Source organism: Chaetura pelagica, unplaced genomic scaffold (genome assembly GCF_000747805.2).
Source record: "Chaetura pelagica isolate M959 unplaced genomic scaffold, ChaPel_1.0 scaffold106, whole genome shotgun sequence".
Taxonomy (NCBI): Eukaryota; Metazoa; Chordata; class Aves; order Apodiformes; family Apodidae; genus Chaetura; species Chaetura pelagica.
The window spans coordinates 6,066,980-6,087,929 of record NW_009954222.1 but is presented as its reverse complement, the minus strand read 5'-3'; the positions used below and the strand labels follow the sequence as shown (position 1 = coordinate 6,087,929).

The 20,950-nt window shown below is 35.3% G+C and overlaps 1 protein-coding gene across 2 annotated transcripts in view; it reads left to right on the top strand.

The window, feature by feature from the left end:
• The window catches only part of RBM26 (RNA binding motif protein 26), a 52,923-nt gene that overhangs the window by 20,547 nt on the left and 11,426 nt on the right, over nt 1-20,950 (top strand). The window contains exons 9-17 of one of the 2 annotated variants that reach the window (XM_010003503.1): nt 238-397; nt 1,355-1,466; nt 2,246-2,405; nt 3,697-3,861; nt 7,338-7,469; nt 8,486-8,557; nt 11,584-11,712; nt 14,373-14,447; nt 15,088-15,291. In XM_010003503.1, coding sequence (XP_010001805.1) covers nt 238-397; nt 1,355-1,466; nt 2,246-2,405; nt 3,697-3,861; nt 7,338-7,469; nt 8,486-8,557; nt 11,584-11,712; nt 14,373-14,447; nt 15,088-15,291 — 1,209 coding nt within the window. The remainder of the gene's footprint in view (nt 1-237; nt 398-1,354; nt 1,467-2,245; nt 2,406-3,696; nt 3,862-7,337; nt 7,470-8,485; nt 8,558-11,583; nt 11,713-14,372; nt 14,448-15,087; nt 15,292-20,950) is intronic. The other variant, XM_010003504.1, reaches the window with a different exon arrangement.

Genomic DNA, 20,950 nt, shown 5'->3' with positions numbered 1-20,950 from the left:
CTGTGACATTAACTTAACGCTCTTTTTTTCTAACTTACTTCAGAACAGAAGTAAAATTTGCATGTAAAATGTTAATCTTGACTATGAAATAATATTTTCATTGTGTTCAAGCAGAAGACATGTCATGGCAGTTTTTTAATGTAGCGTTTACACAACTCTTCCATTGTAATTGTATCTTGTAATTGTAAGAAATACATTTGAAAGCTTAGGGGTTTAACTACAATTTATTTTAATTAGACAATTTCTTTGTTACCAGAAACGTATGACACAGATGGCTATAATCCAGAAGCTCCAAGTATAACAAATACTTCAAGACCTATGTATAGACATAGAGTACATGCCCAAAGACCAAATTTGATAGGACTCACATCAGGTGATATGGATCTACCACCTAGAGGTATGCCCTCAAAGTTATGCTTACTTAGTTTATTTGGTCTTCTTAAATTAATGCAGATTGAGGCAGTTTTCAGAGTATGTAATACTGGAAAATGTTGCATATGTAAAAATCTTCAGGAATTTAGAGAAGTTCAGTTGAATAGAGAATTACCCTTATAGTTGGTTTGTGTGTGCATTTTTACAGGAAGAATGAAATCTCTTGCTGCAATACTGCACAATTGACACTTGGCTGTAATAGCTGCTCAAAGTTAATGTTTCTGTAACAGACTCCTAGGGTGATTTTGGTTGTGGAGAGGAGAGAGTAATTTTTATCAGATAGCAGCCAATTACGCATGAGTAATCTTAACGTCATAGTTCCTGTGGTTCTGGGGGGAGACAGCAGCATACAAAATGAGAAGGAGGAGGGATAAACCAAATTTTAAAATTTGGATTTGTTTACATTTGTATGTATTTGTATTTAATAATCTTAGGTTTCTCTCGGTGTAGAATTCCTGTTCTTCAAGCAAGAGCCACTCGTCTCCCATCCCATTATTAAATCTTGCTCCTGCATGTTAGTGCTCTGGAGTACTGTACATTTCCTATCACTAGGTTTTTTGTGTGTGCCATTTAATAGTAGAGTGGAGGTGTTAGTAGAAGTGTGAGCCTCAGAATATTGTGTGGAACATTGCCAATCAGTGAGTGCAGTCATCTTGAGGCAGTTGCTTTCTGTCACACCCTTTTGTTCTCCTTACGAATGATGTTACTGTGACAAAATAAAGTTATTAGCTATTTTGATCTGCCACAGAGTCTGTTGATAGTTAAGAGAAGCCTGTGACCAAGATTTGATCCAGTTTGAACAAGGATCATAGTAATTTCAAAGTAAACAGGCTTTTCAATGCAAATTCAGTGTGACAAAATTTTTACGATCAAATACACAGAAAATACAAAAAAACCCTGTAATATTTTTGTCTGTTTACAGAAAAACCTCCTAATAAAAGTAGTATGAGAATAGTGGTAGATGCTGAATCCAGGAAAAGAACAATTGGTGCAGGGGATGGTGGAGTTCCTGCAAAGAAGACTTGGTTTGACAAGTGAGTGATCATTAACACAAGGTTGGGTTAATGGTTGGAATTTTGTGGAGCTCTTTTCTGTAACTTCAAACATATCTAAATATATATAAATTGCAAGCAAGGTAAGCTGTGAATAAGCTGGCTGTACTAAAATAAATCATGCTATAGTGTCATTTGTATTTGACTGTCTTCTCTCAAAGGCAGTATAGAGGTAGCTGAAGTTGCTTTGAATGGTAACAAGATCTACTTCCTGAAAGCTGGAATGGCCTATGAAAGAGAGAAGCTGCAGTGTGGTGATTGTTAGGGATGACTGATTTTAGTCTTGAAATTGTATCATTACTATTTTGTATTGAGTTGCCAGGTGTGTTACTGACAGAAAATACAGGGTTTAGTGCTTAGTTTCCCGATATACCTGGGGTGACAAAAGGTTTTAAGAGATTCTATGAGTTTACTGGGACTGAGGAGAGCCTTGAAGTGCTAGTTGAAACCTTAGTGGCAGGGTTCTATGGAATAGTTGAGAAATAGCTTTTTGAGAGAAGTCAGGACTTACAAACAAATTACTGTGAAATATCTCACACATTTTTGTGCTAGTTTGTGCTCAGAGTATCAGTTGGGAAATCTGCAGCTATAAGGGCCTGTGTGCTGTTCTCTTCTACACTTTTCTAAAATTTCACTATTTTTTTTTTAAGTCTGCAGATCTTTCTGTGTCTCATTCACACACTCCTCTGTAAGCTTATACAATTTAACATTGTGTTTGCTAGCTTGCTATGGATTTCTGGCTTGATTTTTATTTGTTGCAGGCAAAATTTTAACAGAACGAATAGTCCAGGTTTCCAGAAGAAGGTGCAGTTTGGAAATGAAAATACAAAACTTGAATTGAGGAAAGTTCCCCCAGAACTTAACAATATCAGCAAACTTAATGAGCACTTCAGTAAGTTTGGAAACTTAGTCAACTTGCAGGTAAGAATCATCAAAGAGAAGACTGTATGCTTTACTTCATGATACAGAAGCAGTTGCTAAAAGAAGAATGCCAATTTTTTTTTTTAACTGGTTCCCTGAATCTATTCTCATTATTTTCTCAATTTGTTTTTTGAACATGATCTAATTGTTTTTAATGGAAGCAGAAAGGAAATGTTCTGGTCTTATTTAGATTTTACTCAAAGGTTTTCCTCCCAGATAAGACTTCAATGATACATTGAAAATTGATGGGAAGTGTTCTGAAGTTTGGGTCTGATACCTTAAACCCTCTATTTTTTGAGATAATTTGTGAATACAGAAAATCTGTATTTCTCATTCAAAAAGCAGTCCCTGTGTCTTTATAAATTACTTCATGATGCATCTGAGTGACCCACATTTATAAGCAAAAATAAGCAAACAATTGCAGAAGGATAAAAAAGAGATGTAATGAACCAAGACCTAACTTGAGTTGATGTTAGATACTGCAATCTGTATGTCTTATGTCAGTATTTCATATCCAGTCTCTAAGCTACTCAGTTTTCTTAAGTGTTTCTTTATCAACAAGTTGCAGATGCTAGCTTCTGTCTTCATATACACTTTCTTGTTTGCACTGAGAGGTTGAATGAAGTGACATAATACAGTGCAGAATAAATCTCCTGTACCTGTCTGAACACTGAGGGAATTTAAATCTCTCTTAGTTGCTCTTAAACATGTCTTAAGCCTTTCCATACTTCACCTAAGAATATGGGTGTTAGGAGGCAGTATAATACAGTAAGGCAAGTAAAATTATATGTGGATATTTATAGAGAGACAGGTACACAGATATTGCAAACTACGGTCTTCTTCCAAAAGATTATAATTTTGTCCTCTGAAAGTGTCTGAACAGTAATGCTAATGGAAAACCATAATTAACTTTGTCTAGTTCTGATACTAGACAAGACATTTATTAACTGACCTCTGTATTATTTGTAGCAGTTTTCTTCCCTTCAGTGATGCTTTCTCTTGTCTCTTAAGCAACTACTCATATTTACAATTAGAAATACTGTTTGACTGTTCAGGTATTTTACTGCAGTTTGTTTGCCTTGGGTTTTTAACTTTAAGAAAAATCTATCAGCTTAATCTCAAGGTTGCTTTTTGAACAGGTTTTTCAAACAGAATCATGAACAGAAATAATTTATCTGCTGACCCATACTGGGTTTAAATTGTAAAAGCTAATACTAGTGATTTTATGATAACCAAGGCACAAATGAAAATGCTACAGGCGTAAGTTTTGTTGTTCTGTTTTACATCTTAGGTTGCATATCAAGGTGATCCAGAAGGTGCGCTTATTCAGTTTGCCACACATGAGGAAGCCAAGAAAGCTATATCAAGTACAGAAGCAGTATTAAATAATCGTTTTATTAAAGTTTATTGGCATCGAGAGGGCAGTGCACCACCAATCCAAGCCACCCCACAGAAGGTAGAGGATCTAAGTCTACTCTATCTAGAATGTTGTGTAAAAAATACAGTATTTTAAACATTAAAAAATGCTTATAGAGAGTAAACAAAATACTTGAGAAATAATGAACACTTCATGTAATTCTTTTCCAAAAGTTACTTTTAAATTGTAGATTCTTTGACCTCAGATACAAGGGTCAGGAGTTGAGTAGCAAGATAAGACTGAAGAAAGCCCTTCTGTGACTTAAGGAGAGTTCAGCTCTGTGGTCATCTCATGTTAAGTAAGATTTGATGCCACTGTCTGCCAAATAACATCTATTTTATGTTAACCAGTATAGGTTGTTTTTTTTTTCTTCTGGTGTGCATAAGAAAGATGGCAGTTATACTTCCTTTCTTGGGAGGTAATCTGAATTTTTCTCCAAAGGGAGCTGTTTTTTCCAGTCTTTCTTTTCTTGCTGAGCATGCGTACTGCTATAGAAAGTAGCAGTAGAATTTGTTTTATGCAAAGGTACCTATATGTTTGTACAGATATACACAAATATGTATGTAGAGAGAGGACATACAAACAACAGTGTAAGAAAAGAGCTCCATTACAGAGACTAACTTTTATGGAAATGGATTGAGGATATTTTACATTTTTAAGTGAAATGGGAGGTGCTGATGTCTTCTCCTTGATATGCAGTGACAGGACATACAGGAATGGTTCAAAGCTGCAGCAGGGGAGGTTCAGACTTGACATTAGGAAGCTTTTCTTTACAACAAGGGTGGTCACACATGGGAACAGGCTTCCTAGAGAGGTGATCAGTGCCTCAAGCCTGTTAGCATTTAAGAGGCATTTTGAGTAATACCCATAATAACATGCTTTAACTTCTGCTTAGCCCTGAAGTGATCAGGCAGTCGGACTAGATAGATGATCACTGTAGGTCGCTTCCAAGTGAACTGTTCTATATATTTGAATTGTATAGCATAGTGGAGTGCATAATTGCATATTATCACTGGCAACTTTTTAAGAATATGAATGAAACAGCAATTATTGTTACAGAGTTTAGATTAGTAACTTGTGGCAAGCCAACTCAGCTTGGTTAGCAGGTGTAGTGGTTCTGCTGAAACACAGCAGGAAGCGTGGATTCTCTCTAGTCATTTAGGTTATTGGATAGACAGTCTTGTCAGTTAACTCCTGCTTTAGGCAAGTCCTAAATACTTGAGTATCCTGCTTTACTGGATTTGTTTGTAAGTGTAGGAGAAGGCATTCTGCACAGAAAAAAACAAGGTATACTCTGTAGAAGCGATTTTCACTTATTTATATACATGATACAGTGAACAGGTTGCTAACGGATTCTTTCAATTGCTGCTGTAAGTTGTGCATTCCTCCTTTCTGTGGATGCTGGATGTTGTCATTACTCAGAATCAATGACCTCATTTTCCATAGCAATCCTGCTGTAGGGTATTTTAGGTAACAGTTTCCTTTCTCTCCTCCTTTTGTAACAGTTGCCCTGCTTTTTATCTACAGCAATGCAGTTTTAACTATGCCTGTCTCACTCTTTACTGAGTTATTGTCCTTGAGATTTGGGTTTGGATTCAAATTTATAAATATCTTTGTGTGATCTGAACTAGTGCTACTCAAAATGCTATTTTATAGGCTTGATTTACATCACACAGCCACAAGAGGGCAGTGGAGTATGTATTTTGCTTTCACACAATCATCTCTCCTGAGTAGGATAGCTGGCATAGTTGTGGACATCAGCTTATTTGTTGATTATGCCATCCAGCTTGGAGTATTAGCTGTGTATTTCCAGACAGGTATCTGATCTGTATGTTTATTTTGCTCAACATCAATTTTAAATAGTGTTACAGTTTTTTAGTGATGTTTCTGGCTTCCCAGCACACCACTTTTGCCAAGTTTACTTTGATAGTTTGAGAATAATTCCCCTCAGTACCATGGGATAGTATTAAGGGTTCCCATTTCACAAAGGACAGCCTTTAATCATGTGTCAGGAAAGTACGATTTGAAGTCTGTTGTGGGTGATAGGGGGCACACAATGACAAGAAAATATTAAACAGGAAAGTGCAGTGTTTTAATCTTGCTCTACCCCCAAATGTAACAGTTATCAAATTGTCGAGTCAGTAAACAGGCATTTTTAATTCATGAGCCTTTCAGGAACATGAATATTTACTTCCCTTTTCATTGAAATTCATATTTTATGTCATATCTGCAAGTAGTATGGAAACTCTTACAGTACTTCACAGTATTTGGATTTTTTTCAAGATTTCTGCTGTAATAATTAATTACAGATTAATTGATTCCACATGTATTTATAGTGATTTCCAGACAGAATTTTTTCTGTGTCAGGCACTAAAAACAGAATTTTGAAATGTTTTCAATATAAAATCAGTTGACTTTTAAGTTGTCCTTTCAGTATTATCTGGTCTTGCTCAGTTTCTTGACCATTGCTGTTTCCTCAGCAGGATTGCTTGGAAAAATTCTTGCTGTGGAAATTCAGAAAGGAGTGGAAGTATCTAGTAAAGATTATGGCAGTCAACCATAAGAAATCATCAAATAAAAGGCTTCTGTGAGGATGCAGAAATAATGTGCTCTTCACATCTGTGTTACATATAAGTGGTAGTACTGGGCTTAAATGGCATCACAGGAGATTTATGTATTAAGAAGCATTTTCTAATGCTAAAGGATACTGAAACACTTTTGCCTGGAGAGGTGATAGGACCTCTTTCATGGGAAATCTGTAAGAACTAGATAAATACATACTGTCAGTAATGGTTTAGGTATAGCTAACTTTGCCCTGGAGTGGAGGAATGGATTAGGTGACCTCTTGAGGGTCATAAATATGACAGGAAGCTTGCTTAGAAGCATTTTTTTTTTGGTCTGAAGTCTTACTTTTTTTTTTTTTTTTAAATAAAAACATTAAGGTATTAGCTGTCAGGGCATATCCACAGTAGATTAAGGATTAGCTGCTCTTTTTTCTTTTTCCTCAGTCCCATGACTGCATGTCTCCATATCCTTCTTTTTTTTCCAGTTTTGTCCAAGTTAAACACATAGAAGATGAAAAGTGACATGCTGCTATAAAAAGCAAGAGTCTTTATGACACAAGTTTGTATTCTGCCTTCCCATAACTAAATGGCTGATGATGAAAGATTTGTGAAAGGAATCAGAAGACTACTTGTTCAGTTCTAACAGATGGAAATTAAGATATCCCAAGTAGACATTGTTAGTAGAGTTGTTTAATCACTTCTGTGAGCTGCAAGTGTAAAATAGATGCTGTTGCTGTATGCACCATGCAAATAGTCAGTGTAACATCGTAAATCTCATGAAGTGTTTAGTTTTCCCATCAGGTAAAAAAGCTATTGAATACTAGAAAGGAGGAGGAAGTGTAAATCTAAATGCTATTGCAGAAATTTCATTGTGTGTTACTGAACTGTATATGTAGTTGCCTTTTTGTTAATACTATGATATGCTTTTTTGGGGATGGGGTGGTGTTACAGGTAATACAACCCTTAGTTCAGCAGCCTAGCTTACCCGTAGTGAAACAATCAGTCAAGGAGCGATTAGGCCCAGTACCTGCAAGTAATGTTGAACCTGCAGAAGCACAGAGTGCCAATACAGAAGTCACTCAGGTATGTATGACAGTAAAAAAATCAGTTGCACGATTTTCTCTCTGTAATATGTTCTGTAGTGTATTAGTGTACCTGTTACAGTTACTCATGTAGTGCAAGTACACATTTGCTGCTTGTAAGTGGATCTAATTTGATTGTGGGTGTTTTTTGATGCTAATTTTTTTCCTCAGAGCAGTGACACTCAGCTGTGTTACCAAAGCATGGAGACTTACTTTTTAGTATCTTAGCTTTCACTTAGTTAAAAAAAACCCAAGAAACCAAAACTAATGTTCAGTAGTATTGTATTAGCTTGTAGTTTTCGGATTTCAAAATAAAGTTTGTTTCTATCCAAAGAACTAAAAGCTATCCTTTTACACATACTGTATTTGTTAAACAGCTAAAACTGTTAGAAACCAATGGTCAGCATCTAAGTGTTTTCAGTATTTCTAGGTCATCCTTAATACAATGAAGAATGTAACCACAGTACCAGTATGAATCATGACAGAATTTGGCATGTTACTCCCATTAGAAATAGCCTTTAAATTTTTATAATCTTAGAAGTATTTCGTTATTAGCATTGTACTATTATTCTAGTTTATTTCTGAAAGGAGGACCACCATGCTTCAGAAAACATTTGTAGTGTAAATTCAAACAACAACTTTATGTAGTTGATTCCTGCAAATACCAGATTATAAAACACAAAAACTGAAGTGCATTTAAAAGGCCCTGTGTATATAATGCTCTGCCAGCTAATAAGTCATGGATTTCTTGCAAAAAATTTGTAGTATAATCTTTGATTCCAAATTAGGCTTTATCTTTGTCTTATGCGGTCTATTTATAGATTTATATTATCTGTAAAATCAAATGTCTAAAATTAATTTTATAAACTGTTTTCATATTTTTCTTGCATTGTTGCTCAAAAGTCTGTGGTTTATTAATTAAATTTTTTTTCCAAATTCCTAACATTTGGAATCACAGTTAAATTATTCTTAAAGTGAAGTATATTTTAACTATAATATATTTTGTTTGTTTCTTAGAACGTGACTAAAATACCTGTAAAGGATAGACTGGGTTTTGTGTCAAAGCCAGTTACTCCAACAACTGAAAAGGTAAGAGAATGTCTCTTATGCTCTTCCTCTCATATTTAATACCAGCAGGATTAATTTAATTATAAAATCTGTTGTGTCAATATTAAGTTTGTTTCATAACTATGAATAATGTTATTTGTTAAAGGTTAATGAAGTATTACTTACTGAAACTCAGCTTAGCTGATGGCTAAATGCTTACTAGAATGCTAGGACTGAAGCTGCTATTCTGTGATTTTTCTTTTAGCATAGTAGGTTCCATTTATTCAGTTTTGAAGATAACTAGATATGTTTCAGGGTTCTGAATTGTTAGAAAAATGCAAACATAAACTTAAAATCAAAAGCAAGACTGTTTTGACCCTACAGAGGAATCTGTAGAAGGCCTTTTTACGAAAACGGTTGGGGGTTTTGTGTCCCTTAAGAGGTTATGCTGTAAACATTTCCCTCTTATTTAGTCTTGCAATTTGTAGTACTTGTGAAAAGATAAAAGTGGAAATTAATTATTATAGGAAAGACAAAGAGAGATAAGGTGGCAAAGATGTATCTGAGTTCTGGTTATGAGTTAAGTATGTTGCCCAGTGGTTGCAATTTTCAGAACACAAAAGTTGTTGATGTTACATTAGTAGCAAAATTTGCAATGGATATTTCCAGGTCGTTTGGCGCCTTAGAGGGACAGGCTTTCCCAGTGTTCATAACATCTAGTTGAGAAGACTTTTGGTAGAAAAGCAGCAAGTTTTATCTAGTAACGAGATTTCTCTGTCTAGGTTTATGTTTCTGTTGGGAATTGGCTTGACCTGAAATGAATGAAGCATCCACTGTATTTTCCCCCCTCCCTCTCCTTTGCCTGCCCCCTTACACTGTGCCATTTAATGCATTTAGTGGAATCTAACAAGTAAAATTTATTCCAAAGATGGTGTGCTTTACTTAGCATACCAAGGTAACAATGCTTAATGTTGAGTTGTAATAGTAGAGGGTGTCTCTTAGACTCATTTCAAGCTGAGTAATCCACTTAAATCAAATTTTCTTGTCTTCTTATATGTTGTTGGTGGTTTGTTCAGTTGCATTCTTGTTGCCCTAAATTAGTTGCAGAAAATATATCTTACTGCATATTCCCAAACTACATTTTACACACGTACTATATACTTATCTTAGAAACAGGAAGTCTTTCAGTTTGACTGGAAAGAACTTTTTCCCCTACTTTCGTAAGGGTTATTCTGAAACACTTTTCTACAAAGAATATTATGGTAAAATGATTGTTTGGTGTGTTGTCTTACAGTACAGTTAGCAATTTAATAAGGATCTGAAACTTGGTTTGACCTATTTTTACTGCTGTCCTTTTGCAAGGAAATACCTTGCTCAGTTTGCAGTGAGAACAAACTATAAATATTAGAAATTAAAAGATTGACCAGTGTCAAAAAACATAGATGTTGTGGGATAGATGTTTGTTTTTTTGTTTCTTACTGAGCAGTTTGATGAGAACTTTCCAGTAAGAAAGTAGGTAGCTATGCTTCTGAAAGGGCAGGAGGAAAAGGAGATGTAATAGTCATCATGAGACCTTTTAAGATCTGTGTTGGGTCTTGCGACTTATGAACCTGTGAAGAGATTCACCTTATTTCTTCTGTGTAATAGTTTTAAGAGATTTAAAAGACAATATATTGCTTCTTGCCCTTCCGTGTTAGTTGATGTAGGTATGTTTGCTGTGACATCTCTTCTTATATTAGAAGAGATGAGGAATCATGGTTCATTCTGCCATGAAGACAGTTCAGAGCAAAAAGAGCGTGTTAATACTTTTTGTCTTTACTTGGTGCTCAGTTTGTTTGTAATATTGCCTGTCCTAAAACTACTTTCTAATAGGAACTGGATGATTGTGATGTGCATACATTAATATGCTTAATCTTATTTTTAATGGCTTGCTTACAGCATTTTATATACCTTTTATAATACCCCATAACATGTTTTTTATTTTTTCCTTGTTCTCCTCTCTGCACTGCCTACTCTAGAAAATGTTTCACTGTGGGAAGAAATAGTATAAATAGCACAATGAAGTGAAAAGCTTTTATATGAAGCGTTCCTTTTGTAACTTCTTCTGATCTCTTGATCTGTCTTTCTGATATTTCTTGGCTGTCTCTTGTTTTTTCCTGTTGGTGGGCATTATGTCTATTTTATGGAGACTCTGCATGCGTCTTTTAATTTTCAGCACATACATACATTATTTTTAAACTCTTTAAAATTATACAAATTGCATAATTACTGTGATCTGCTAACAAGGCAGACAAGATCATGCCTATGTTCTCTCCAGCGCTTAACTGTGGATTTTTCAATACTAACATGGCCAAAATGTCTTTTAAGGACTGTGATAAGCAGAGAGAATAGTCCAAATCTTTTAAGTATTATGGCGATGTACAAAGTATATTTAAGAGAGCTTGCAAGGTAGACAGCTGTGTTCTCAGTAAGTCATGGAGAAATTTTCATACCTCTTCACAAACGTGGGAAAGAGAACAGAGAGACATAGGAGTCTCTTCTTTGCTGTATGATGTACTTCAGTTACTTCTTGTAGATTGTGCAAACTTGATTTTGCACAAACTGCATATGAAAAGGAAATACTGTTCCTACTTTGGAGCTTTGTCTCAAAAATTACATTAAACTTTTGCTTGGAAAATTCTTGCAGCCATGAAAAATGGTGTTTTAAACTTCAAAACAAACAAACAAAAATTCAACTATTCTTGGGAAAATATCAGCTTTCCGTTTCCTTAATTATGCTCAAAGATTTGTAATTTAATATATTTGAAACTTGGAAGTACATATGACATCTCAATGGAAAATATTTATTATCTGATATTCATAATTCTTAGATATCTAATGTGATGCTGCCTCTTCAAAAATGGTTTAACTTCAGCAACTCCAAATAAAATTGTTACACCAAATTTTTTATATTCCATATCATCGAAACAGACAAAGGAAAAGACGCTTATCTATTTTTAAGCACTCATGTTTTTTTTTTTTAAATTGAAATTCACTGGCAAAAAAATAAAATGGATTTCCTCCTATAGGTTTTATCCACTTCTACTGGCTTGACAAAAACTGTGTACAACCCTGCTGCTTTGAAGGCAGCACAGAAATCTTTGCCTGTTGTTTCCACTTCCGTGCTAGACTCTAATGAAGCACAGAAGAAAAAACAGGTAAATTAAATACGCTTCTTTATGAAATGGACCTAGACTGGGAACTTGTGACCACTGTAGGTAGTGCACTATGTATATTTATCTCAAGAGCATAGATTAAACTAGTTAAAAGATTAAATTCACTGTAACAGTTTATTTTCAAAGGACAAGAAAATCCAGCACTTGTATATTATTTTTTCAGTGTATGTTCAGGCAGCATAAGAAGTTGTTTTAAAATTCTATAGAAGTTCAAATTGTGAAACACACTTTTCTGGAAGCAGAATCTTTGTGTTGAGGCATGAATTGTCAATTATGAGTGAGAAGGGAGTCTAGTATAGTCATGACTCTTCTCTCTTAAGCCTTTCTGGAACTGGCCTTTATTCTCATTAAACTGGCACTTACTCTCAGTGGCTTTTGTACTTGTCACCAAAGTGGTTTCTTCATTTGAGGGAAGTTAAAACCAAATGACTCTGCATTCCAAGCTATGGTTCCTTTGCATCCCTTTTTATTTTTTTGCATAATGCTATGTTTTCTCCTTTTTTTTTTTTTTTTTTTTTAGATGTTAGAGAGGAAATGCAGCAAAAATGCATTTGGCCTTGTATAGGTAACTTGTAGCTTAGCTTGCTTAGAACTTTCAGAAGAGCCCAGTAAAGCTCCTTTTTCAGGTTTATTCTTATTATTTAGAAAAACATAGGACAATATTTACCTTACTGGTTTCAAACCACAAATTAAGAGTTCAATACTAAGGTAGATTCTAACATAAGCATTGTAGGAATTATAACCGTGAAACAAGTATTTTAGCCTATTGATAAACTCCTGTAACTAATGTTTAATATAATTGGAAGTAGCAGTTTGTAGCTGCATGTCAGTGATGGCATTGGTCCAGACTTTAAAGAAATCACATTTAATTTTGGGATTTCATTTTATACTTGTTCCCTAAAATGTGCTTTTCAGAACTAGAGCCTTTATGTTTCAAGTTAAGATGCTTAGTGCCTGTGAAATAGCAAAAAAAGTTGTAATAAAATTTTTGACTCATCAAAACAGCTGTAGGATTTGGGTTTTTTTGAGAAGACATTGAAGACAGGCTAAGTGATTGGTGCTTTTTTCATGTACTCTTAAAGTTCTTTCCTGTCTTTGGAGATTTCTGTTGTAATATACTAGTACTTTTAGAAAAACATGATTTTGTGGTGCTCACTCCCTGCTTTCCTCCATCTCCCTAGTTTTTCTTAGTATTCATCCCTAGTTTTTCTTAGTATTCATCCCTAGTTTTTCTTAGTATTCATCCCTAGTTTTTCTTAGTATTCATCCCCTTGTCTTATCTTCCCTTTTCCTTCTGAAAAACGATTGCACTCTGTTTTATGAAACTAACATTTCATGCAGCAATGTTTGTCTCTTAGTATTCATCCCTAGTTTTTCTTAGTATTCATCCCTAGTTTTTCTTAGTATTCATCCCTAGTTTTTCTTAGTATTCATCCCTAGTTTTTCTTAGTATTCATCCCTAGTTTTTCTTAGTATTCATCCCTAGTTTTTCTTAGTATTCATCCCTAGTTTTTCTTAGTATTCATCCCTAGTTTTTCTTAGTATTCATCCCTAGTTTTTCTTAGTATTCATCCCTAGTTTTTCTTAGTATTCATCCCTAGTTTTTCTTAGTATTCATCCCTAGTTTTTCTTAGTATTCATCCCTAGTTTTTCTTAGTATTCATCCCCTTGTCTTATCTTCCCTTTTCCTTCTGAAAAACGATTGCACTCTGTTTTATGAAACTAACATTTCATGCAGCAATGTTTGTCAGTTTTTGGGAAGACATATAGAAACCTTACTGCTACTTTTTTTTTTATGACTGTTGTGCATTTACAGTCTTTGTGTAAGGTAGTCCACTTGAAATCTGATCCCAGCCGATTGGTGATCTAGGCAAAATCGTCTTCTGCCTCTCCTCTTAGTAAATATCTTGGCGTCAAAGCTCTTAGTTGTTTTCTGTGAGTATCTAAGGCTTCTATATTCTGTATCTGAAAGCAAGAAGCAGTAGCTTTCTATCAGTGGGCATTAGTAGGAGCTGAGCAAAGTAGCTGTGGCGTCTCCTTCTTTATATGTCACAAATTTCTGAGTTTCAATTAATTTGCATTTGTTCATTGCAATGTCAGATTTATTTTTTTTTAGCAGAGTGGCAGTACTTGTCATTTCCAAGTTACAGTAGTCAGATGCAAAAGAGAGAGTTTTCTTTGGGTAACATTTTAACTTTAAAACATGTGTTTTCTTTTTGTTTGTAACTGTACTGGAGAATGTGTTTTAATTGATGGACTTAATTTACAGTCGATTTCAAGATACTGTCCTTGCACACTTAAACTCTTTCATGTTGTACCTCTTGTGGTAGTTTATTATTTTGCTTTTCAGCTTTCAGTGGAGTTGTGTAAGGGATTACTTTGTATCTAAGTAATAACGAAGTCTTCACAGCGCAGTTATAATGAAGAAAGATCATTCAGTCTTTCGCTAATTTGGTGATGTATGGTTTTCCAAAACATAATTTAAAACTTTGTCTGTGTTTCGAACCTAAACTTCAAGTTTGTGACTAATTTTTTCCTGTTACTGTGAGTTACTCCTGTATAGTTGTGAGGTATATACTGTATTATTCTCCTGTAATTACTTTTCAAAATCTAGAAACTTTTTGTAATTTTTATGCTTCTAGGAAGCATTACGACTTCAACAAGATGTGAGAAAAAAGAAGCAAGAAATCCTAGAGAAGCACATTGAAACACAAAAGGTAAAAATTTAGCATTAAAGAAATGCAGTCATAAAGTCTCAGTTCACATCTCTAAAATATTTCATCATTTGTAAGCATAAGCTATAAAGTGGACCTATGAAATAAGCATTCTTAGAATAATGCAATTGTATTATTTTAAGTTTATAAAGTTTTAATCTAACTCTTGTTAGTTCACTTAAAAAACTACAATCTTATGCAACTTAGGTGCAGTTTTAGTTGAAATCGCCTAATTTGGGTGCAATGTGCATATGTTTTTTGGGGGAAGTGAAAGCCTGAGAGTTCTACTTGACAGAAGGGAGATTGATGTAGAAGACTATGCATGACTGCACTCAGGCTTAGAAGGAGAAGAATGCCTAAGCATCATTTAAATTGTAAAAAAGTTTTGAAATAATTTAAGTATGTTGATCAAATCTATCCAAATGAAATTAAGATACCAGGTGTTCATTAGTAGATTGATTATTCAGAAATTCAGTCAAAGATTTTAATTTAATATAAGCTGCTAAAAGCCCTATGTGTTTTGTTTGAAGATCACAGCAAAAGAAATGCAATATTCTGTTTTTCATTAGTTGTAACAAGTACTGGAAAACACATCTGTAATAGCAGTTGCTGAATATGAAGAATTTTTTTTTTAATTTGACAGATGCTGATTTCAAAGCTGGAGAAGAATAAAGCCATGAAGTCAGAAGACAAAGCAGAAATCATGAAAACACTGGAAATTTTGACAAACAGCATTACTAAGCTAAAGGATGAATTAAAAGGTGTATCACCAGCAGGAACAGGAGGAACAGGTGGAACAGGAGGAGGAGGAGGGACTCCTTTAAAAAGCATGAAAACTAAGACTCAGGTACTCGAGTTTTGGTTAGCTTTTTAATAAGATTAATTAACATGCTTATGTCAGCAGAATAAAAATATGCAGCCACATCAGCAGTATTTAGAAACGTAGTGATTTAATTTTAAAGTCTTTTTTGAGGTGAGATTGATTTTGCCTTCTTATTAAAGGAATATAGTTAATTTAAAAACCATGCTATTGTCTAAAAGGCTTATCCACTGTTACACAGCTATTACATTATCTGGAAAACCCAACGCACAAACACAAACAATGTGATTGTTTCTTTTGCCTTATGCAGTCTTTCATGTATAGTCTGTTGCTTTCTTAAATTTTAACAGAAATCATGAAAATGCTATTTCTTTTGCAAAAGGATTATTACTGTGCAAAACAGGTATCTTCTGGTCAGGTTTCATACACAAAGCAAACGTTGTTAAACTAGGTGACTACTGGTACATACTTCTTTGAGGGGTTTTATGTCACTGAAATTTTTCTCACTGTATAAAGCTTTTTAGATTGAAATTTCTGCTGTTCAGTTTTACTTAGATCTAACTACCCATGTTTGGATTGTGAGAGGGGCTTCCCTCCTCTGCTACAATTCTTGTTTGTATATGACTATTAACTAGTTTCCCAGCTGCTTTTTAAAACTTATTATTTTGTTTTTTATAAAACTACTTGTTCCTGAACAGGTCACAATGTAATTAAGAATTAGGTGAGAATTTGAGAAATAACATTTAAAGAAATTAATGTGTTCTTTCAAGTTCATCACAGGCTTTTCTTGCTTTAGCAAGTGTGGCAGTTTCAGTTCTTAAATCTTCAGAATGCTTAGTCTTTTCTAATGTTAGATATTCTGTTTCAAAAAGCTGGTGTTACATGATAGTCCTTATTTAGCTTAAATGAATCATTAATTTTCAGTTTGAAATAGCATCTCTACTGCTTTGTTTTACATAGAAATAGAGGCATTAGAAGTAACTACAGTGTAAATTACAGTGAAAGTACAGTATTAAATACTGAAATATTTGTATGTACTCACTGTAGTTTCTTACATTGTTTGTTAGTCAGGAAGAAGTTGATGCAGCATATATTTATCCTGAAAGTGGACACAAACTGATTTCAAGAATTTATAATCTATACCTCTTAAAAGAACTTCAGTTGCAGTGGAATATACAGAAGTGTTTTAGAGGGGGAATGAGTAGTAATAATCCTACAATGGAGACAGTGAAGTAAGATTAAATTCCTCTCTTTTTTTTATTTTGGAGATGAGAGAAAATAATTTTTTTTAAATACTTTTGAAAGAGAGTGGACGTTGTTTGGTAAGAAAATGTTTGAGAGTTCTGAAGGAATTTACCTACTTGTATAGAGAATTTGAGCTATAAAAGTCCTAGAAATTTGCAGTGCTTTCAAAACTCCATTTAAGTGTTAAACCCTCATGTTTTTGAGAAAAACTTTTGCTGATGCTGTACAGTGCTTCATAGACTTGAAGAGGAAGAATAGTTTTTAACAGCTTTGATGCAAGAGTAACAGCTGCTTATGCATTTTATCACATCCAAGGGAAAGAATGCAGACCAGAGAAATGAAGAAGCAAGTTGCATAATGAAAACTTGGTGAATTCTTTACTAGAAAATTGTAAATGCAGTATTTTAACCTGTGACAGTCATTTACCCCTAGAGTGGTCCAGTAAATTCTTAAGAGTAGCCAAAAGCATAGTCTGATAACACCAAACTGCTCAAAATTATTGAGATTAGAAGGGATCTCTGGAAATCGTCTTCTTCCATCACTAGGCACCAGAAGGAAAACTATGGATGTCATCTTTACTGATCGCCACTGGGTATTTATGCACATGGATAAGGTTCCGTCACCCCACCACCTTCTCATCCTGAAGTCAGACAATCCCTGCTCTGTCACCTTCTGGTCGTAGAGTAGACACTTCCGTCCTTGTATGCAGAATGTCTCTTGTGCTGAGGAGCCTGGAGCTGGACACATTGCTGGTTCATCTTCAACAACTTCTGTGCTACCAGGACCCCTCAGGTCCTCTTCATCTGAACAGCTGCCAGCCTGTAGTCGTGGCTAGGGTTATTCCTCCCTGGATGCAGGATTTGGCATTTCCCTTTGCTGAAATACAGGAGATTCTTCCTGCCCCAATTCTCCAGCATGTCAAGAGCCATCTGAATGGAAATGCAACCAGCTGGGGTAGCAGCCACTTCTCTGAGTTTTGTATTGCCTACAAACTTGCAGTTGACACACTGTTATACCATCCAGGTCACTAATGAAGATGTTGAACAGTATTGACTGCTAGGGTACACCACTAGTGACTGTTCTCCAGCTGGACTTTTTGCCATTGATCACAACCCTTTGAACCCAGCAATTCAGCTAGTTTTCAGGCAATTTCACTGTCTCTCTACCTTTTTAGCATGCCATGCTTTTGACTGTGAGGATGTTGTAGGCGACACTACAGAAAGCCTTACTGAAGTCAAGATAAATAACTGCTACTCTGCTCTTGTCCACCAAGCCAGTTTACTTCATTGTAGATGGCTTTTGAAGTCAAGGATGATTTCTCCTTCCCAATCACCTTCTTGTTCACAATATGCTTGGAAATGGTTTTGTTTTCTTCTTCCTCCTCCCAGGGATTGTGGTAAGGCTGACCAGCATATAGTTCCTCAGATCTCTTTGCTCTTCTTGAAGATCATAGTGACACTTGCTTTTTCTCAGTCCCAAAGAACTTCCCCCAAAGGCCATGACCTTTTAAAGATAATTGAGTTTGGCTTTGCAATGACATCATTGAGCTCCCTCAGTACTTACAGTTGCATCCTGTTGTGTAATAAGTATTTCTGTATGTCCAGTTAGTATAAATGTTGCCCAGCTTGATTCTTCCATTGGTCTCAGAATATGGGATTGCTCAAGGCAAGTCTTTACTAAAGAGAAAGGAGCAGGTGGTATTGAGTATCTCAGCTGTTCCTGTGTCCTTTGTTGACAGGTTCCGTTTCACATTCAGAAGTCAGCCCACGTTTTTCACAACGTAGTGTTCCTTTTGCTGCTGATAGGCCTTTCTTCTTGTTCCACAGCCCCCTTGCCAGATTCAGCTTTGTCTTTCAAAATCACTGCCTGTATGGTCAGGCAGCTTCTCTGTATTCCTTCTTTGATCTGACTTTGCTTCCAACTCTTGTATACCTAGGTTTTTGATTAAAGTTTTGTTAGGAGCTTCTTGTTAATCCGGGCAGGCCTCCTGCCATCCTTCTTTTATTTTCTGCATGCATTGGAGCTTGGAAAATGTGGTGCTTGAAAATCGTCCTGCCTTTCAGGTAGATATCCAAGCCCATAGTCTTCAAACAGAAGGCTTCTTCCAGTTGTCTGAAGAAGGCCTCATCTACTTCCTTTACCTGACCAAGCAGTGTGTAGTACACAACCACTGCAACGTCACCCACATTGGTCTTCCATCCTAACTCATAAATTTTTGACTGGCTCATTATCTGTACCCTGGTAGAGCTTTGTGCATACATACTGCACTGCCACAAAAAGGGTGACTGCTCCTTTAACCTGGTTTGCACTTCTGTGAGACACGGTGTCTGTCACTGCAACATTGCAGTTGTGCAAGTTTTCCTGTGAAGTGAGTTTGTAGTCCTGTAACTGCCCACAAACATGTAACTCATCCTGTTTTTCTCACATGTTATGTGTATTAGTGTACAGGCTCTTCAGAGAGGCATTAATTTCCCAGAAGAGAAATTAGATCTTCCCCTGTGAGACTGTTCTGTAGGCCCTCCCTCATTTATGTGGTTTGCTATGTGCATGCTTGATGTGGTCCCCCTTCCAAGCCAGTTTTGTTGATCTTCAGATCTCTTGTGCCTACATCACCCTTTGCTTGGCGACCTGGACCACCACTTCCTTGTGTGATTTATGTTTTTACCTAGTAAAGTGAGGTGATGAACTAATTTGAATTACAGTTTCAATTAGTTTTTTAAGCTGGTTTTCCATTTCCTTTGTAATAAGGAAAGTGTAGAAACATTTTAATCGAAACGGTTTTGTAACGGACAAAATATCCAAACTGTAGAGAAGTTGATTTTATTAATAGTTTTCCTCTCAGGGAGATTGTATGCTATTTGTGACCATTGTTTTGTTAATGTTTGAAAAAGAGGAAAGAGTCTTACCTGACTTCTGTGAAAGTGAAGAATTAACACAGCCTTCTGTTAAAATTTATAACTTTGGCAATTTTCTGAAAGACTTTGCTCTTGGTTCACTTGCATTTTCTTAGCATTTAAAACCTGGGCAGCTCACAAGACCCTGCAAACATGAAATAATAGATAGATGAGGCCCATGTGGCTGTGGCATTATCTTTACCTATTTTTGTCTTGTTCTAGTTCCTACAGATTACAAAATACTCTTCCCCCTGAGTGTAGAAACCTTTGATGCTTCTTGGTATGTCTTGAAGGAGGTATTTTCTTCTTAAGACTTGGCACAACTCTATAAAAGGAAAGTTTTCATTAAAATCACTAGAAATAAACATCAGAAGTCTAGATGTTTTCTTTACAGCAAGTGTCTCTGGTTGCATTATGAGTTCTAACTGATGGTCATTATTAACTTTCAGAACTGTTTGCTTTGCCATGTCATTGGTGTGTTGAAAAATTGTGGGATTTGAGAGAAACTGTTTCTAATTTTTAAAACTTTGAAAAACTTTGTACAAGAGATAATAGATTTTTATTTTCCATGGCTGCCATAGATAATAAAAAAATAGGGTTGAAAGGGCTTCAGATTGAGATTGTCAGTTGAATAATCCAGCTTTTTTTCTTTTAAAGCTTCCAGGAAAAAAAACCCAAAGAAACAAAAAAGCCCTTTCTTTATCACTCAGTGGTGATACTTGGTTTCCAACTGTCACAACTGCGAAACCTTCATCTCTTGACAACCAGCCTTTGAATACATTACATGCTGTGGTTTTGTATCAACAGGTGTAAATGTAAAACTGTTTCATAATCATCTATGATTTTATCCTTCATCTGTGATGTCACTGAAACATTTGGCTGCTGCTTTTTCCATTAAAAAAAAAAAACCACAACAGCAAGCTTCCTGTTTGGAACAGAATTTCAAATAAAATTTTTATTGTTGCATAAAGCCCTTTCCTGCACCTGTACCAGCATCTGCACCTCAGTGATTGCAATGATCATGTCTAAATTTAGGTTCAGAGACACTTTTCAGTTTCATATGTATTTTGAATTTTGTTGTAGTTTCTTGTAAGGTACTGTGTGCTGGAAGGCAACGCCAGGTGCATTAGAGACCAACTTTTTTTTAGCAGAGATCTTGTTACGATGTTTTCTTTTCTGCTGTGGTCTGAACAGAACCATCATTTGTGCTTTTTGCATTATATAATTGTGGTAAAACTTAGATGCTCTTTCTCATTACTGATTATAGATTTTGTATTCATTCTTAATTGTGCCGCTTTTTTTGTTTTTGTAGAATCCTTTTTTATCTCATCATCACTACTATATAATTTTGCATTTTCTATTTTGTGTTTCACTAGTTTAGAAAAAATTCCATTGGCTTTGGCTTTGTGTGGTAGTTTAAAAGCATCACCAATCTCAGAAACATACTGCTGCAAATGGAAGTTTATCTTACCAAGAAGGGTCCTAAGCTTGTGCTTTGAAGATGAAAACCTAGTGTATTAAAGCAGTACACCTGCAAAGTTACAGCT